This window comes from Ostrinia nubilalis, chromosome 22 (assembly GCF_963855985.1).
Source record: "Ostrinia nubilalis chromosome 22, ilOstNubi1.1, whole genome shotgun sequence".
NCBI lineage: Eukaryota > Metazoa > Arthropoda > Insecta > Lepidoptera > Crambidae > Ostrinia > Ostrinia nubilalis.
In genome coordinates, this window is record NC_087109.1 from 8,103,555 (window position 1) to 8,123,208 (window position 19,654).

The 19,654-nt window shown below is 34.1% G+C and overlaps 1 protein-coding gene across 1 annotated transcript in view; it reads right to left on the reverse strand.

Annotated features, from left to right (window-relative positions):
• LOC135082637 (phosphoenolpyruvate carboxykinase [GTP]-like) overlaps positions 1 to 19,654 on the reverse strand; it is a 45,742-nt gene that overhangs the window by 24,637 nt on the left and 1,451 nt on the right. Inside the window, exon 2 of the mRNA XM_063977428.1 lies at positions 14,823 to 14,877. Within this exon, the coding sequence (XP_063833498.1) occupies positions 14,823 to 14,854 (32 nt within the window). The 5' untranslated portion in view covers positions 14,855 to 14,877. The remainder of the gene's footprint in view (positions 1 to 14,822; positions 14,878 to 19,654) is intronic.

Below are 19,654 nucleotides of genomic sequence, written 5' to 3' on the forward strand. Positions count from 1 at the left end.
GTCTCTACCCCCTACCTAATTCATAATTTTCGGAATCTAGATATTACAAAAATAGAGAAAACCATTAGTTACAATTAAAATTAATAGAAGAAACGCCATAAAACTGGCATAATTTTATGATTTATTTTTATGTTGCAAGAATTATTATAATAAATATTTAAAAAATCTATTTATGTAGAGGTAGTAATACCAAGTTTCTAATACTAGGTAAATTAATGTAGCTAAGTAAGTGGATTGATTAACGTGCTATACACATACCTATGACTGACTGATATTAGTACACATGCACAATATTATCGTAATTTATTAGTAAACAAGATGTTGATGCAAAACGGTAGGTATTTTCCAAAGCATTTAATTACTACCTAGTGGTACTTGTTTATAAATATGTATATCAGTTGATTACGCGACAAACACGTTTTTCTAGTAATATCCATACTGGGACACGCGTCACACTCAACAAATATATGAAATAGATTCAGTTAGAGCAACTTTAGATCTGCTGAAATTAGATACACATTATTATTGGTCAACAACTTAGTTGTTGATAGATATTATAAGCATCAACTGTCGTATATGTATTTGATTGAGTGTGAGGCTGGCTGTTACATTGTACTTAGTCGGTATCGGTAATAAGTCAATTAATTTATGTAATTGGACTGATTAAATTCAGTTTTTATTTATTTCAGACCTTTTTTTCAGTCATATCATATCAAAACAAGATAGTAAAGCAAAACAATAGAATATGAGTATTTATGTACAATCAGCGTCAAATAGTTCGTGACACCCAAAGTGGAAACCTGCCTGGATGCGAGCTGCGCAGTAGGTACCGTTCTTTGTGGAAATCCTTGGGGAAGGCCTTTATCCAGCAGTAGACGTCTTTCGGCTGAAACGACGAATGACGACGACCCAAAGTGGCCAAAAGGTTGACAATACAACCTTATTCCAATCGTAACAAAGATGTGTTGTGATTTTTTCGGCTACTTTTTGGGTGTTACCTATTTGACACTGATTGTAGTACCACCTACCTATGGACCAAAACAATACGGGGTTTTTAAAAAGGTTTCTTTTATGCTACCTATATAATTCCTTGCTCTCGAGTCTTATAATAAGTTTGACGATATTGCTATAAAGTTCCAGCTTCCTGATCTGCAACAAAGAGCCCGTCACCAGCTAGGAGCGGCCGGCCTTCGATCATATGATTAAAATGTGCTTCGGCAGACAAAGAAACCAGCTTATGATAGCTTCGACTTATGTAGAGACCGGTGCGAGGCTTGATATTTTACGACAACAATGACCAGTAAGTAAGTATAGCTTTCAAAACGCTCAAAAGAGCATTAGGTAAGTACATTTCATACAAAATATGTCACAAATCACAATACACTAGCTTTCCGCCCGCGGCGTCGCCCGCGTGGAATTTTATCTGTCACAGAAAGACTTTATCGCGCGCGTTCCTGTTTCAAAAACCGGGATAAAAACTATCCTATGTCCTTTCCCGGGACTCAAACTATCTCTATGCCAAATTTCATCAAAATCGGTTCAGTGGTTTAGCGTGAAAGCGAGACAGACAGAGTTACTTTCGCATTTATAATATTAGTATAGAAGTACTTATAGATCATACCTATAACTATAAAAACTTAGGATGTTATAATCTGTAAAATCAAGTTACTAATTCTATTTTAGAGAGGGTCGTCCTCCAGTAGTACAGATAAACTGACCTGATGATGATGATAAATTATTTAACCCCCTTTAGGTACTGATAAAAGTTACACGTGCATTGATTGAACACAGTGTGAAGTGGCGTTTAGTATGGAATGCATTACTAGTGCTCAACATGCGTGGGACAAGTCTTTTGTATAGTAACTATATACATAATACAAAAAGAAATATTAATTAGACTCTAATTATTAGAGTGATATTAATTACCTACCTAGTATGTAATATTAATTTCAAGAGACCGTTATGACTTGAAAAGAAGTTATCGTTAAAAACTTCCTATTTCAATTGCGTTGTAAAAATAAATCCTGCTTAGTAAGTGGTGACATTCACCCAACTGCGTTGTTAAAAAATATTGTTGTTTAGACTTGGTTAACTTTTGCGTGTCATTACCAAGAAAATAATAAGGAATCAACAAATAAATTGCAAGAAATAACATTAATTATAATTGACTGAAGTTCAAGAGGCCTCTGATAAGACAGCAACATTTGTAAATGGTAATGTTAACCTCGTATTTATGTACCCAAGCTGTACCTAACTAAGATAAACGCATTTTAGTAAGAAAATAACGCCGAAGCTTGAAATTTAAGTAGCTAGACTAGTAGGATCTGGAGCCCAAAATATACTAAGAACAATAAAAGACTGTTAAAGCAATGGAATTGAAAAAATACAAAAAAAAGGTATGTACAAGTAGGTACACGGTAGTAGGTACACATAGGTACAAGTACCTACATATTTTGAATTTAATTGTAGCCTCTGTCTGCTAATTTTACTTCACTTTATTTAAATGTAAAGTGCTTGATTAGGTATATCGTGTACAACACAACGTGTCTTTCTACACGTACAAGCAAGACTAATCATTTAAAGCTCTATTATGTTTTTTTTAGGGTTCAGTAGTCCTAACAAGGAACCCTTATAGTTTCGTTATGTCTGTCTGTCCGAGGTTTTCTTTGATGGCTCTACTTGATAAGAAAATCAAAGAATTTTGCGGTGTGACAAGAACATTTTTCGCTTTTCTAACATTATAACTCATTAAATTATTAATAAAATAGCTTTTTTTTAGACGGACTGTACGGAAATGGCGAATAATTAGCAACGAAATCCGGGATCTCCGTTTATTCTCCATGACCCCTGATTTCCTTGATACAGACGAGGTATTCTAAAATGTCTTTGACATAGCGATATGACATTATTATCAGAATTTGTAAATATAAACATTGATGTGAAGTTCACACCCCCTTATGTAAGTATGTGCTGTGTTTTAATTGATATTTCATAATTCGTACAATGCAAAAAGTTAGCAGGACTAGGTGCTGGATGCAGGCCGCTACCAACCGGTTTCTATGGAAATCATTGGGGGAGGCCTATGTTCAGCAGTGGACGTCCTATAGCTGAAATTATGATGATGAATTTGTACAATGAAAGAGAGAAGAGTTTTGAGGGGACTCTACCTACGAGTACTTTATTCTTTTCGTCTCCCTAAATATAGTTCGTGCCACTGTTCTTCACAGATTTCATTTAGATATCGCTTCTTTATTGATTCTTTGTATGCTTCTAAAGGAATATATTATCATCAAGTCACTCTATTGCTGGAGCCGTTTCTAATCTATACTAATATTATAAATGCGAAAGTAACTCTGTCTGTCTGTCTCGCTTTCACGCCTAAACCACTGAACCGATTTTGATGAAATTTGGCATAGAGATAGTTTGAGTCCCAGGAAAGGACATAGGATAGTTTTTATCCCGGTTTTTGAGACAGGGACGCGCGCTATAAAGTTTTTCTGTGACAGACAAAATTTTAAGCGGGCGAAGCCGCGAGCTGAAAGCTAGTTGTGGATATTTGATCAAAAACAGATTGAAATTTGACAGTTGACAGAAAAAAAATAGATTAGGACTGACATGAGCGGACGTTAGTCGCCTTTTACGACTTCCACCGGCCGCGGGGGAATTACCCTACCTACCATACACCTACTAACTTTAACTTACCCTACGTTCAATCAAAATACTCTTATCATGTTGATGTTATTCATATTCCATTTAATTGATCGGTATTTCACAACTCGTTATCGGCTACAGGTTTTTTGTTTTGTTTACGTTTGCTGCCAATTTAAATGTAATTGATTGGGTATTATTTTCTCAGAAGATAGTATGGAATCTCCCTAGTTCGCGACCTTTGATATGTATTGTTTATTTACTAAGTAAGAGGATTTTCTAGACTTAATTAGGCTCTATTATAAAGGGGAAATACTACTAGAGTAGGTACCTATACATAAGCAAGAGCATTAAGTAATAAAGTAGAAGTATTTATAATTAATTTAAGTTTCTGTTAAAAAAGGTTTTTCAAGTAATAAAGTAGAAGTATTTATAATTAATTTAAGTTTCTATTAAAAAAGGTTTTTTTTTCTTTATATCTAGTCCATGGCAAGACTTTAATGACATAATCATTCATATAGAACTAATACTTATTTCTAAAACCATATCTTATTTTAAATAGTGACAAAGACAATGACTCCATTACTGATAAAAACTAAAAAACATTATCAGTTGCTAAGAGCCGGTCACGTTGGTCTACACTCTACACATTTGTTTTGTTTTATCAAATAATAATACTCGCTATTCAAGCTTTTTGGATATCATACGATTCTATAAATACAACACATAGGCATCGCCCGTGGATCTTATTCATTAAGAGATATTTTTTTCATCACAATAATTTTTAACAAGGTAGAGTTTGTGCACTTACCTTTTTTCAATTATTACTAACATAGGTAAGGGTAATAAATAAATTATTATTTAGTATTAGGGCTTCAGGGCCTTAGGGTATGTAGAGTTGGTAGTTATTGGCTTTACATGAGATGTTATTATTTTTTGACAAAGCGAGCTCGGCTTGGCAACATTATTTTTTGGTGTATGACAATTTTTGGGTCAATTGATGTTAATCGAAATAATGACATGAAATGCTTCATCATCATCATTTCAGCCACAGGACGTCCACTGCTGAACATAGGCCTCCCCCAATGCTTTCCATGTTGATCGATTGGTAGCGGCCTGCGTCCAGCGCTTCCCTGCTACCTTTACGATGTCGTCGGTCCACCTTGTAGGTGGACGTCCCACGCTGCGTTTTCCGGTACGCGGCCTCCATTCCAGAACCTTTCTGCCCCATCGGCATGAAATGCTTAGTAATTTTAATAAGTTATTTTCGCAAAATAATGACGATCCTTAGTTTTGCAAATAAAATGATCGGCAAGTCCGATTATTTGTATAATATTATTGTGGTGGAACGGCATATTATTATCTTGAAAGCCAAAGGTCGCTCAGAGGCACGGCCTCAAGCACACACCCTCGTTTCATCACATACTAGTTAATAATAACATTTATGTTCTACAAATAACATATAAGTATAAAGCATTTCTCTAGTTATTAATTAAACACGAAAAAAATAGACAAAATAATAATACTCGTTATTAGTTGGTTAAGTTAGTTTGTGCGATGTCAAAATAGCAGTAAAAAGCTTTTTTCAGAAGCAGTCTTTTAATAAAAGCTTATGTGGACTTTTTTCAGCCACACAGATCTCAGATTGGGAAAGATATAGTGTGATGAGTCGGCTAGGTATGTGTACCTATTAGGTAGTACCTATACTGAACATAATTAATTATGTAAGAGCGTACATACAGTTAAAAGAGCAATGTTTTAAACTTACACGTTTGGGAACTTTGGTTATTTTCATAAACCTTGAGCAGCATAGCTGGGCATTAACTCGTTAATCCGTTAATCGTTAATTAACGAAGTTAACATTTCTATTAACGGATTAACTTTTAAGTTAACTTAAAAAAATGTTAACGGACTCGTTAACTTCCGTTAAATTATCCTAAGTCCGTTAATCGTTAATCCAGTACCTACTATTACCAAAAAGATACAGCCTGCACGCTGAAAAACACTAGAAAAACGCGTTCTGATAAGTACGTTCGGGCTTCCAGAACTTCCAGAACCCAAAACAACAGTTTTTGTAATCAGAAAGAAACGGTATAAAAATGCTATTTTTTATTTATTTACAAGCTTATTATTGACTTCACTTGTTAGTATGTGTGGGACAAATCTTGCAACTGAATTTAAACCAGTTCTCCTCAACCGATTGAGCTGCAATTTGGTATACTTATGTAAGTACGATGAAAATGCAATGTTGTGGTACCATTGAGCTGGTCTAATGATGGAGTCAGGAGGCGGCCATAGGAACTCCTAAATGAAACGGCGGAATCGCATCGAGTTTGGGTTTGTTGGATTTGTCTTTTCGAGCACATTGGTGCTAAATTGTATTGTAATTGAACCAAGGCTCTGAGATTAAGATACTATAGACTAAGAGCTGGTGAACGCCAGACCAACGCCATTATACAGTGTGAGTCACGATAAAGTTTACATATGAAAATAGGTGAAACTAGACTTATTTTTATCGACAAAAAAAGAGGTCAACATTTTTTTGAGATTTTTTTAAAGTTTTATAGATTTTTTTTCTTACAATTACTGCTTGTAAAGAAAACGTAATAACGTTTAAACTAAGAGGTATTCCTGATAAAATAAAAACAGTAATAATGCTAAATAACAGGCGATACTAAAAAAATACATAAAATACCCAGGAAATGCCAACAAATAATAAAAAATTATACTTTTTGAAAAAAATCTGTTTTTAAATTCGTGTTTTTTTTGTTATTTGATAAATTTCTCCAAAAAATGCCCCTATAACAGGTGGTTTTTATTACTTTGTATTATTTTCTATCGTATTACTTTTGTAAAACCGAAAATCGCATGTTTCTATCCCTATTACAACGTTTGCAATGATCGTTTGAACAAAGGCTAGTTAAAGGTTTTTTAGTATCGCCTGTTTATTTAGCATTCGTCGTCGTTCGTCGTCGTTTCAGCCAAATGACGTCCACTGCTGGACAAAGGCCTCCCCCAAGGTTTTCCACAATGAACGGTCCTGCGCTGCCCGCATCCAGGCTCTTCCCGCGACCTTTACCAGATCGTCGGTCCACCTAGTAGGAGGCCTGCCCACGCTACGTCTTCCCGCAGCGCCAGCTTTATTTAGCATTATTACTGTTTTTATCTTATCAGGATATACCTCTTAGTTTAAAAGTTATTACATTTTCTTTACAAGAAGTAATTGGAAGAAAAAAAATCTATAAAAAATTCTATAAAAATGTCCAAAAAAATTTTACCTCTTTTTTGTCGATAAAAATAGGTCTAGTTTCACCTATTTTCATATGTGCACTTTATCGTGACTCATCACACTGTATAAAAGCTGAAAGTTTGTCAGCGTATGCTCCCAATATAGGTTAGAATGTTGGTGGATTATGAAGTTTAGGTCATCGTGGCTTTGGCAGCTATCCTAAAAAAACTGTCTGGCAAGGAGTTGGAACTGTCAAAACTGTCTGGCCGAAAAGAGGAATAAATTCCATGCGCGATACAAGCTTTCGAAATTATTTGAACCTTTCATTCAATTATTTTTTTCATTTTATTATAATGTGTTAACGGATTAACGATTAACGTTAACTTGCGTTAAATCTTGCTATATGTAACGTTTTAACGTTTAACGAAGTTAATTTTTTTATTAACGGTTTAACGATTAACGAAGTTAACTATTTGATTAACGGTGCCCAGCTATGTTGAGCAGTCAGGTGGAGTAGCTACGTACCTACTATTCCCAATGCATGTCTAACATTCCAATATTCGTGAATGTACATTTCAGTCTCGGTATATTATGTATTAGTGCTTAGTATTTTAGTTCTATGTATGATGTCACTCTAAACAAAATACTATATTACGTAACTCGGAACATATTTGCATTAAAAATATGGCTATAATATACTTTACTATTGGTTGCTAAGCGTGCCATCTTTTTCACTCTAAAACTTGTGTAATAAAACTGGTTTATGGAATTTCAAAATTAACCTTCCCAAATTACCTAAAAGCATTAAAATAACATCCGATGATCAACTGTTACTTTCTAAGACTTACTATTGGATGAAAAATATTACGATATATTCCTCTTGGTATCAGTGAACTAAATTGTTTTAATTGAATTTATATTTTCTGCCTAACATTAAATTTTAAGGTATCATTTTATACTTTTAATTATTTACTACATAAACTGCCTTGTCAGTGTCTGCGTTATTTTCGGACACAGGCTGTAGAATGATAAGATAAATTAGCTACTTACGTCGTACCTATATTTAATATTCATTAATACATTAACATTCACTTCTGAACTTGACATTGACCACCTACCATTTAGGTATAGGTATATTAGTATTTACTTTAAGCAAACATAAACTTTTGGTTGTTTACAAAAATTATGATAGACAGAAACTTAAAATTATTGCGTTTGATTTTTTACGTGGCCTGATACTGATAATGAGTGTCATATCTAATTATTTATAAACCAGTTAAATGCGAATGGAGCCAGTCCTCTAAAGATTTACATTGCCACAGACTTCTGTACTTTGCTGTACTAAAAATTGCTCATTTATAATTTGTTGATAAGTTGGTGCCAACAATATTATACTATTAAGAGCCATTTCACAAAAATATTCCGCGCGAATTTAGCTACAAACTGTCAACGCAACGACAAAAGAGTAAAAAGAACGCCGAAATGGACAAAAAAATCTTGAGCCGTGACCGTATTAAGACTTGATATAAGTTATTAATTTTAAGGTAGAATAAGGTATTAAAACATGATAAATTAATTTAAAATGTTAATAGAGTTTATTTAGTCTTTTAAAGATTTTTATACTCATTTCGATTAATAATGAAACACGAATAGGTATAATATGTAAAATATATTATATTAAGTACAAAATAAAGACAGTCACATAGTGAAAAAAAATCTGCCCCCTTGCAGCTCCATCATCGGACCCTGGATATCATTTACCTAGACTAAGTATTCGTCAAGGCGAATTACACAAGCCCAAACTCCATAGGGTTCTATTGTTTTGTTATGGAGTTGCAATGGAGGTGGCCATTGCAACTCCTCCAGATCAGACAGAGCTAAGAAATAAATAAATATTATTATTATTTAACAAATAACTAAAATAAATTCATCTAACTGTCTTTCTTCTTACTAGTCTTACTAATATTATAAATACGAAAGTTTGTATGGATGTTTCGATGTTTGTTACTCTTTCACGCAAAAACTACTGAACAAAAGACAATGCCGGAAATTGGCGTCTTTTTTTTTTCGCGCGGCCATCGACCAAACTTTGTTTTTTTATTACAAAATAGTGTAATAAACCAAACTTACTATGACATGTATACCTCTAAACTCAGTCTGAACTGAGTTACGAGCATTAGAAGTTTGATGATTTTCATACTAGATTTGCTTTTTGCGCGCAAAGTTTTGAAAGAAATTGCAACAAAATAGTGAGATTGTATGTGTAAACAAACAATATCATCCATTAAAGGCTCCAGACATCAGTATGGAGCAGAATCAGCGCAATAAACAAATAGCGCAATATTTTGTTGCAATTTCTTACAAAACTTGCGCACAAAAAGCAAATCTAGTATGAAAATAATCAAACTTCTATTGCTCGTAACTCAGTTCAGACTGAGTTTAGAGGTATACATGCCATAGTAAGTTTGGTGTATTACACTATTTTGTAATCAAAAAACAAAGTTTGGTCGATGGCCGCGCGAAAAAAAAAAGACGCCACTTTCCATACAAAATCTGGCATTGCCATTTTGATGAAGCTTTACAGTACAGTACAGCAGTACTAGGCAGCTTGTGTTCAACTATCACTCGGGTCGGACGTTCCTATCGCAAGACCGTTGGTTCACTCAGTCCCGATACGACTCTAGTGCTGTGTGTAATTATTCTCGTGAATACACTAAGTTTATTAATTTCTATGAGTGGATTTCATTTTGCCTGAGAACTACGTCATGAACCCTTAACCAGAAGACCCTGTCGCCAGCGACAGCGACGCTCATCCATCACTGGCGTCGACCAGAATAACAATATATTTATGACGATCTGTAGCAAACTAAATTTCACGCGAGTAAAGCCGCGGGCAATACTACATATTTCATACTAGCTTTTTGCCCGCGACTTTTTCCGCGAAGAAGTGGAAACTGGTTCTAATAAAATTAAATTATTCTAAGAAATTATTAATTTTGTTATATGATAATATTTTTTAATATTTTATTTATTTTATTTTATTTTATTTAGGATAACAAACAATTGTACAATTCAGATATGCAGTAAAGTTATACATCGACATTTAGTTATTGTACAACCCGCACCGCTATCCCCATCTTACAAACATGCCTTGCCTCTTTGCACTACTAGCTGATTTATAATTATAATATAAAACCTACAAATTATTAGGTATGTTTAAATATCTGAATACTTACAAAATTATGATATCTTTCTACAACAAAATTGAAACATTTCCTTCGGGTGCTAAAATCACCAGGCTATTGTGTGCACATACTCTGGAGCATACAACTTACAACTGGCCGTCGGAGAAGCATAGATTTCCCTTAAGTCTACTCCCGCTACCACATGGAACTCCGCTAAAACTCGTGAGCCAACACTTGTTTTTGTATCGAAAATTAGTATGAGCAGCGCACGTGGTTGCCCGTTGCAGGCTCTATGCAACCACGCTATTTTAAACCGTGGCCCCTAAGCATGAGATGGGAAACTGCACTCTCTAGAATTCTCTTGAATTTGATGGTGTTAGGGGAATCCTAGGAATGAATACAGACTTTCCAATGGAATCTCCTCATCAATATTGAAACATTGCAACTTGCAATGCAATGTTTCGTTTTCATTTGTTGTATTATTGACTATTTCTTGATTTTTCAAACACGTGTCAAAATAAAAAAAATAATTTAAATCAAAAGCACTAAGGAATATTTAATTGATATCAACTTCGAAGCAAGCACAGATCACAGAAACTAAAGGGAAATGTGATAAGGGGGCGAAGCCGGTGTCGCAACAATATGCCCAAAAACAGAACATATTGCTTGTGAAAGCAATGATGACAGCAGCGACGTTATAATGTAAACAGTTTACATTGCTTGCATACTACTAAAGATTATTCGAACGTTGAATACTGATACCGCAGTGGATAATGAGCACATATTTTGATTTCTTTGACACTGAGTTTCGAACTCAGCGCATTACTTAGCATCTTTCTATATCTCTATGGAAGCAAGTTATCTTCAAAATAACATTCTACACCTTTTTAACCAAATACGAAGCACGTCATCTATCAATAGGGAATATATTTTAGAAGTTAATAAATTATGCATAAAATAACACTTTAGTTAAATCATACAATTTCTAAAAACTAGTACTGAAATCGTACTGGAAACAATAAAAAAATATTAATATGTTATCTAATTTATTTATTAAACGACCAATTATCGAAGATTTTGGAGTAAAGTTTTTGAAAATATTTTATAGCCAACATAGGAAACATTTAGTGAAAGAATTTGTTTTCGGAGCCTATTGCCTTCAAACAAACAAATAATCAAATCTTTCCTCTTTTATTACTATTGATTTAACAACAAAACTTCCCTCTCGAAACAAAACGGTTCTTTTTCTTCTTCACGAAACAAAACTCAAAGCAGATAAATAAATAAACAAATCTTTGGACAATTTCACAATGCCATCTAGTCCCAAAATAAGCAACTAATATGCTTGTGTTAAGGGTGCTAGCTTAATGGATATACTATGTACTTACAACCTTTTTTATAATTTATTTATTAAATTAAATTCATACATAAATACATAGTTACTCCCAGTCCCGTCAAAGAAATTAAATTTCATCATTTCAATTTCTGCTCGGCCGGGAATCGAACCCGGGACCTCTCGGCATATTAGTCCTTTTCGAAACACCAAACGGCCGACTCAAAACGGACCTCCCGGCATAGTATCAAAAGTATTTGGTCGCCGTATAAATCTCCGCTTCATGACACGAACACACGTAAACGTCATGGCGGGAAAAATGACACAGGTCCTGCCTTGACGGGCGCTCGCGCCGTACTAATCAATGTCGGCTTCCGCATTGCAATTTATACTGATATTCACATCAATATTTTGACAAAGTAGTTACTAATATTTAAACAATAACTGTGGAAATCAATTCTCCAATGAATATTCTTTATTTTGGGATACTTTTATTGCTGTTATTGCTGTGTATTAAAACCAAAAATCACGATCAAAATGTGACGTAAATCTAAAAATTTGCCAAAATATTTTTAGATTTTACTCAATAATGGTAATGAAATTCAAGAATCCGTTTGATTATTGGACTACAAGAATATATGTCCGATGATTTCTATATATTTTTAAGCTTATTATACGAGCATAAATAATAGATACAGGACTTTGAAATTGAGTCTGCGGCAATTTTTCCGTAAAATGGTTGTGGGAGATGGGGCACTGAGAATTAATCAAAAGAGTTTTAGTAAATCCGTTACATTATTGGTCAACAACAAGGATTGAACTATCTTTCGCAGTAATTAAATAATCTCTGGGTGTTGCTTAAGATAGTAATTCATGCTTCCAAAATCTTAGAAATTTGCACGAAAATGAAGTTTGCGAGTGAGAGTAGCTGAAACGTTCGAAAAATTTATATTCAACTAACACACTCATATCGTTTAGTTACATTTTTATTCTATACAGCTTGCCTATTAGTTTTTTTTTGGTAGAGAAAGGGCTTAAATTATATCTATATATATAAAAGAAAGTCGTGTTAGTTACTCCACTTATAACTCAAGAACGGCTGAACCGATTTAGCTGAAAATTGTCAGGGAGGTAGTTTAGAGCCAGGAGAAGGACATAGGATACTTTTTATCCCGTTCGAAATTAAAAAAAAAGTCTGCTCATTTATTGCCATTAAGGCGGAACAAAGTTCGCCGGGTCAGCTAGTTATCTATATATATGTTACAGGAAATGTATGAATTCTAGGAATTGTATACTATTCCTAGGAAATGTATACAATTCCGAAGCTATTTAGGAAATGTATAAAATATTGCTTCAGAGATTTTTTAATACGCACATATCCTAGGAAATGTATACTTTTCCTAGGAATTTTATAGAATACCAATATTGTATTAGGAAATGTATAAAACTAAGCGGCACAAGCGGGGGCCGCGTGATCTGGTGCCCCTCGGTACGCCTAAAATATCATTTAGCCAAACCACATTGGCCGATAGGTACTTTTAACTCAGAATTATTATTGTTTAGCCTGACAGTTGTTTTCACACTATTATACTTTGGCCGAAAAAAACTATTTGCCTAATGGCATCCTTTCTTTCGGCATCACGCATATTACGCTGAAGTATTGGAAATCCCTAATTTTAACATCTAAAATCAAAATCAAAAGTATTTATTCAGTTTAGACCACAAGTGGCACTTATGATATCTCTTTTATTAAACTTATTGGCATAAAGGTTTTAATACTTCTGTAGCTGGATAACAAAGTCTCGGTTAGGTTAGGTTAGACTTGCGACCTTACACATACACATTTAAGTTTCGGAAAAGAAAGTGGCGTAATAAAAATAATTTTGTGTAAAAAAATTTTAGGCTTAAAATTTGTGTGCCATAGACAACTATGCGTGCAAACAATTTGACGATTCGATAGAGACCCCGCGTAATCGGATGATGCAATATCCTCCCCTCGCACCGCATGTCCACGCGTATTCATTGAAATCTTAATTACATTTCCGATTGCTGTTTAGGAAATGTGTAAATTTCCTAGGAAATGTGTCTAATATAATTTACATCACACATTTCCGGGTGATTTTAGGACTTATACACAATTCCTAGGAATTGTATACAATGACGGATTTCATACATTTCCTGTAACATATATAAAAGAAAGTCGTGTTAGTTACACCACTTATAACTCAAGAACGGCTGAACCGATTTAGCTGAAAATTGTCAGGGAGGTAGTTTAGAGCCAGGAGGACATAGGATACTTTTTATCCCGTTCGAAATAAAAAAAAGTCTGCTTATTTATTGCCATTAAGGCGGAACAAAGTTCGCCGGGTCAGCTAGTATATTAATAAAAATATTTTACTTTCTTTCTTTTTTTCTTTCAAATTACTAAATATTATAAGGGCCTGAACTTTGGCTAGTTGAATTGAACCCAGAATCGCCTAAACCTCTACCTAAACAAATAAGTAAGGTAGTGCGTGTTAAATGCTATTTTTGTTGTTGTAGGAAGTCTATATTTATGCTAAAGTTAGTTACACGTGAAACTCAAAGAAACTACGAATTTTTAATAGCTATGCTACGAGTACAGATGGTTAAAGATATTATTATTGTTTGTGAACCAAAACAAATGTGTGAATAAACGTGACTCCGCGGCGCTTAGTTACAGAAATGCTTTTGGTTTTATCTGGAGTTTTCTTATATTTTTCATTGCTACTTATTTAGTATGGAGTATTTTTGTATTGAATAGGTTTTCTATGACTGTCCTAGATTAAATACAAGGACCCAAAACAACAGTCAACTCTCAAGCATGAAGGATTCAAACCTGGGATTGGTTGAATACCAAGATTTTATCTCTTTGGTTTAGAAATAAGCGCACCATTACATAAATTCCTCAGTGCAGTCTTCAGGTGAGAATGTAGAGACGGTGTAGAAACACCAAAACTTTTCCGAAATATTGAAACCTGTCATCCAACTGTTAGACATGGTTATTTAATAAAATACCTGTCTTATGGTCGTCAGTGTAAAGAATAAGCCAAATCGTTTACCGTAAAGAATAAGATTAGAAACAGTAGGCTTTAATCTATTTTCTAACTTAAGAACATACCTACTTAAGTATTAAAGTTATTTGGTTTTCGAATAAAACATCTATTTTTACAAGATTGTATCTTTGAAGGAAGTAATTTCTACTTTCAATATTATAACCTCATTCATTACAGAACGAACTATTCCAAACTCGAATTTGATAAATTAGTTACGAATTTTCTTCGGAATTATATTTTATCAAAGAGACATCGTTCTTCTCTTCGTGAATAAAAAACTAATAGTTAAAAATAAACTAATTAAAACGTTCGGCTAATTGTTTAACAATTAAAAACAAAAAATAAGCACAAACCTTTTCGTCGCTCTTTTCAAAAAGAACACCATTTCTGTGAATTAATTCTTGAAATCTGAAACAAAGAATATTGACTTATTAATAATCCTTTTTGTGCTTGATTCTACAAATTCAAAGCATCTCTTTATTTATGTAGTAAATAAATTAAGAGGATGTTATTTACATAGGAATGAGGATAGCTAAATAGAAAAAGTTTGTTTGTTAATACAAAAATTTTCTTTAATATTTTTAAATAAAAATGGATTTAACTAGTAGTCGTAGATGACTTTAGAGGTGATTCACAAAGTTTTGAGGTTTGTTACATACACACACATACTGAATGAAGGTACCTAAGTCCTTCTTTATTTGTTGGTTTTCATAGTCAGTTACCTAGACGCTGAAAAAACCATCAATGCTATTGTTATGGACATAATGATATCAGTACCCATAGTTCCAGTAGGTACCCTACACCTCTTTGGAAGGTGTTTCTAGTAGAGTTTTCCATAAATACTCAATATTATATAGCTGTACTATCCGTTCGCGATAAGTTTGCCGCTGGCGATATGACGTCACTCGAAGGGAAGCGTCTATAACTTTAACAAATTCCACGGACCGGCAAACTTAGCGCGAACGGGTTGTAGTTCACATAAGTGGAAATAAGACAGGTATGTCTAAATTAGGTTAAGTATGGAGCACTTAAGTATTTTTCTTCCGCCTCAAGGCCAATATCCTATTCATTGATAAGAGATATCTCAACAGAATAAGATCTTTGATAAGGAGAGAGTAACGACAGCGGCATTCAAAGTACCCCACATATTGTTATTTCATGTCAGATTGTACAATTGTACATTATCTGAAGTGTTGATCAAAATCAGATTTAGATTTTCATCAATTTATTGAAAAATCATTCTAAATCTACAAACATTAGTATTAACCCTTAACTGGTATCGTAAATTGGACATACGTAACTGGTATCGTGGGGGCCGCGCGGCCCCCATACTATGTTTGCTTCTAGGAAGCATGTTTTACCTATATACTTGAATAAATGCTCATAAATGATATATATCAGGCTTTTTCTGTGTAATCATTTAGTTTTTATTGTATTAAATCTTCTTACTTATATACTTCAAGGCATTACATAATAGTAACAATTGTTTACATAATATTTTTTAACGTTACAAATATCTATGAAACCTATCGTTTAGAAAGTTATAACCAAAAATTTTATTATTTTATTTAATCCATAATAATATGAACTTAATAATAAATAACGTTTTAATGTAATGTTTAATAAAAATAATAAACATTTTATAAAAATAAAAACATAAATATTATGTTGACAAACATTAGCAGGTGCTGGTGGATTTTCAGACCACTTGTATTTATTTTTTCATAGTAGTTGGATTGACTAGGTCCTACAACATCTTAATTTTCACTCTCTGAAGAAAAAACTTGAAAATCAGAATCAATAGCCTCATTATCGACCGAATATTGGTTATTGGGTCTTCACAATGACCTATAATTTTATTATCGCTAGATCCTTCTTCTGGCATACTACTAATCACTAACTTGGAATCAAAAACTTCGTTCTAGGTATCTTCTATTGTTTTATCACTTATAAGTCATCAATACTGCAAAAAAACAAAAAACAAATAAAAATTGCCATGAAAAAAAAACTAACGTAACTGGTATCGTGGGGGCCGCGCGGACCCCAACACGTGCATATCTTCGTCCTGGTGAATGATGCAGTGCTGAAACGCCTGCACCAGACGCGAGTAGCGCCGAAATGAGAATACCAAAAATATTGACTGCCCACGATGCGTAGCTTCTTAGAAATCAAAGAAAACGTTATGCGTGGGGGCCGCGCGGCCCCCACGATACCAGTTAAGGGTTAAAAGTCATCATGCCTGAAAAATAATGGACACTCAGGTTAGCTTTATTAAATACCCTACGTAGTTAAGACCAGTTAGTTGTGTTATAAACCGATTAAAAATTAAGACTTCATTTAAAAAAGCGTATTTCCTTGAGCCTTTGACGCGGCAAAGTTTCTCGATAGATATTAGAAAAACAAAAAATGTGCAGGCACTCGTACAAACAACAATACTACTTTAAAATACTTATCAGTTTCATATTATTAAGACGTATTTGAATGACTACTACTACATACTAAACCAAACATACTAAATGAAAAGTAAGTGGTAAGGTGACCTAAATACCGTAGCACTTATGTAGATTACAGCTAGGCACATAAAGTTATAGCTATGACCGAATTACATTATTTTTGTATAGTTAGGTGCAAAACACACCCACTTTATACAGGTAAGTACCAAGGTAGTATAGTACTTTTTTTGAAACACACATGCAGTCAAAAATTGATGACGAATTGAGAAGAAATCTATCTACTTAATATTATAAAGCTGAAGAGTTTGTTTGTTTGTTTGATTGTTTACTTGAACGCGTTAATCTCAGGAACTACTGGCCCGATTTGAAAAATTTTTTCGGTGTTAGAAAGCCCATTTATCGAGGAAGGCTATAGGCTATATACCATTACGCAACGAGTAATAGACGCAGAGCAACAATGAAAAATGTTGCTAAAACGGGTTTTCACGCATACGAAGTCGCGGGCACAGCTAAGTAGTCTAAAAATAATTTTACATAAGATTTTTTAAAATCCCTTTTTCATGATGACACTTCATATAATAAAATATCCATGTAGATAAAGGAAAACGTGTAGTTATTATTGAATCTTACATCACTTTCAAGTCGAGCAGGATTTTTGCGACATTCTGCATAGAAACAGTTCTTGGGAACTAGTTTGGTAGGTATTAGAATATCGCTATAGATATAAACAGTAGGTGTGTTTGTATTATCGTGAGTCGGAGGTCGGCCAGCTTCGACAAATAATGTCTCTCATTTTCTAATAGACAATTTCCTATTGAATTTCTTGGTTTCAGTTCGAAGATGTTCAATTTCGTGAACATTGTAGAGCTTCAATCGATAGCCCGTATGTGGTAATCAATAGCCCGTATTCACAAACGATGCTTGCTGAAGTAGCAAATTGAACGCACAGCGTTGAATAGAGCTGTGATTAGTTCATGTGTCACCCTGTATATTCCTGTGTATTCCCATATTTGTGAATACGGGCCAGGACCAAAAAAACTAGTTTAGGCATGAAACTTTTAAACACGTTACTGATTATCTTTAAAGCAGGGGAAGCTCTCATAATAGAAAAATTGACGACTATCATTCATATTCGTTATAATATGTATGTAGTGCTAGGGGAACCTCGTTGAGCCATCATCTCTACATTTAGTTGTCACGTAAGTCATTATCATCAATTCTACGAGTCCGTTACATCATGCTAACTTGTTTTGGATCTTTCGCGGTGATAGAGTTATTATTAAAACAAAAGATAAAGAAGGCTTATTTTTCAAACATCTGACATTGAAACAAACAGCTGAAGATAACGTGGTGTGGCGGAAAATTCTTTGGCTTATCTTTGAGATTATTGCGAAAAATTTTATTGTTTTTTTGGTGACGTAGCTGCACCTACACATTCTGATTGGACATAACAGTAGGTGTGTCACTGTGAGCCGTTGTTATTTGCACAATTTTTTTTGTAAAATGATTAAATCCTTAACGTAGGTGTGTCATCAGTTGTTATGTGCGTTAATCTTTTGGAGTGCGAAGGTTGAATTATATTATTGCTCAATGATTGATAATGTCAATATAAATGTAAAAATTGGCTCTGTCTCTCTTGTTTTCCCATAGTACCCACAGAAGGAGTACGTATTATTAATCGAGGACTGATATTTTCAGGTCGGGGTTCATCTTACTCGAGTTACATAAGCTTTGCGCGGTCAAGCTGTAGATCCTGGCTACACAGGAGTTGCAGCGGTGGGAACGAGAGGTGGGAATAGTTCTGTAAGCTTTGCTTAATTTGGCACTAAAATTTCCAAGGACATTTCTTTTTATTCAAGGACTATCTTGGGCCTTCAGGTCATACTGATCTCTTCGCTCTAATGTCAAACACATTTAGGCGAAACACAACCCTTGAATATGATTAAATGAAATCTAAGTGCCCTAAAAAGGGCCCACATGCTAACAAATAATTTTAATTTTAATTTCTTTTTATTCAGTCTAGAGCAAGATTAATTGGTAAGTATGAAGAAAGAGCAGACAAGACTATGTATATGCTGTGGGTGTCACGGGGCGTAGCCTCCACGTCACGTATCGGTCGTCATGTGGAATATCATCAGGTCGGGAGTTCACCTCGCTCGAGTTACATCAGCCGGACAACATGCTTAGCGATAAGAGGGCGTTTTAGCCTTTCGTTTGTAGATATTAATAAATTGCTTTGCCTTATAAAGATTCCGTAGAGCAAGCGGCTTTCAATAGTCGCATTGGAGCTTCCAAAGCTTAATGTGCTTTTAAAAATATTAGGGAAAGGCTGCCAATAAGTGTTTTTTCATATTGCAAGTTAGTAATTGTGTAGATATAGTAAAGGGTTTCTTGATCTTGACTGTAACATTTTACTGGATTTTGCTTGTTTTCTTTGTTTATCTTATTTGTTAATTGGTATCAAACATTATTTTCGTTCTTATAAACATCTCTAAATAAATAAAGTTAGGTAAACAGTACGAAACAGTAGATGTATGAGACTTTGAATCGAAATCTATAACGAATATTCCATTGTCTCCAAGTCACGTTACTGGCACTCGATTAAAATAATAAAATTGTGTTTTTGTAATGTAGAGTCGTTTTAAATATTTTTCTAATTAACATTCAGTCTGGTGACAAGTTACTGGCAAATTATTGAAATACTAAAGGTTGCCTGTTTCTTGTAGTTTCTG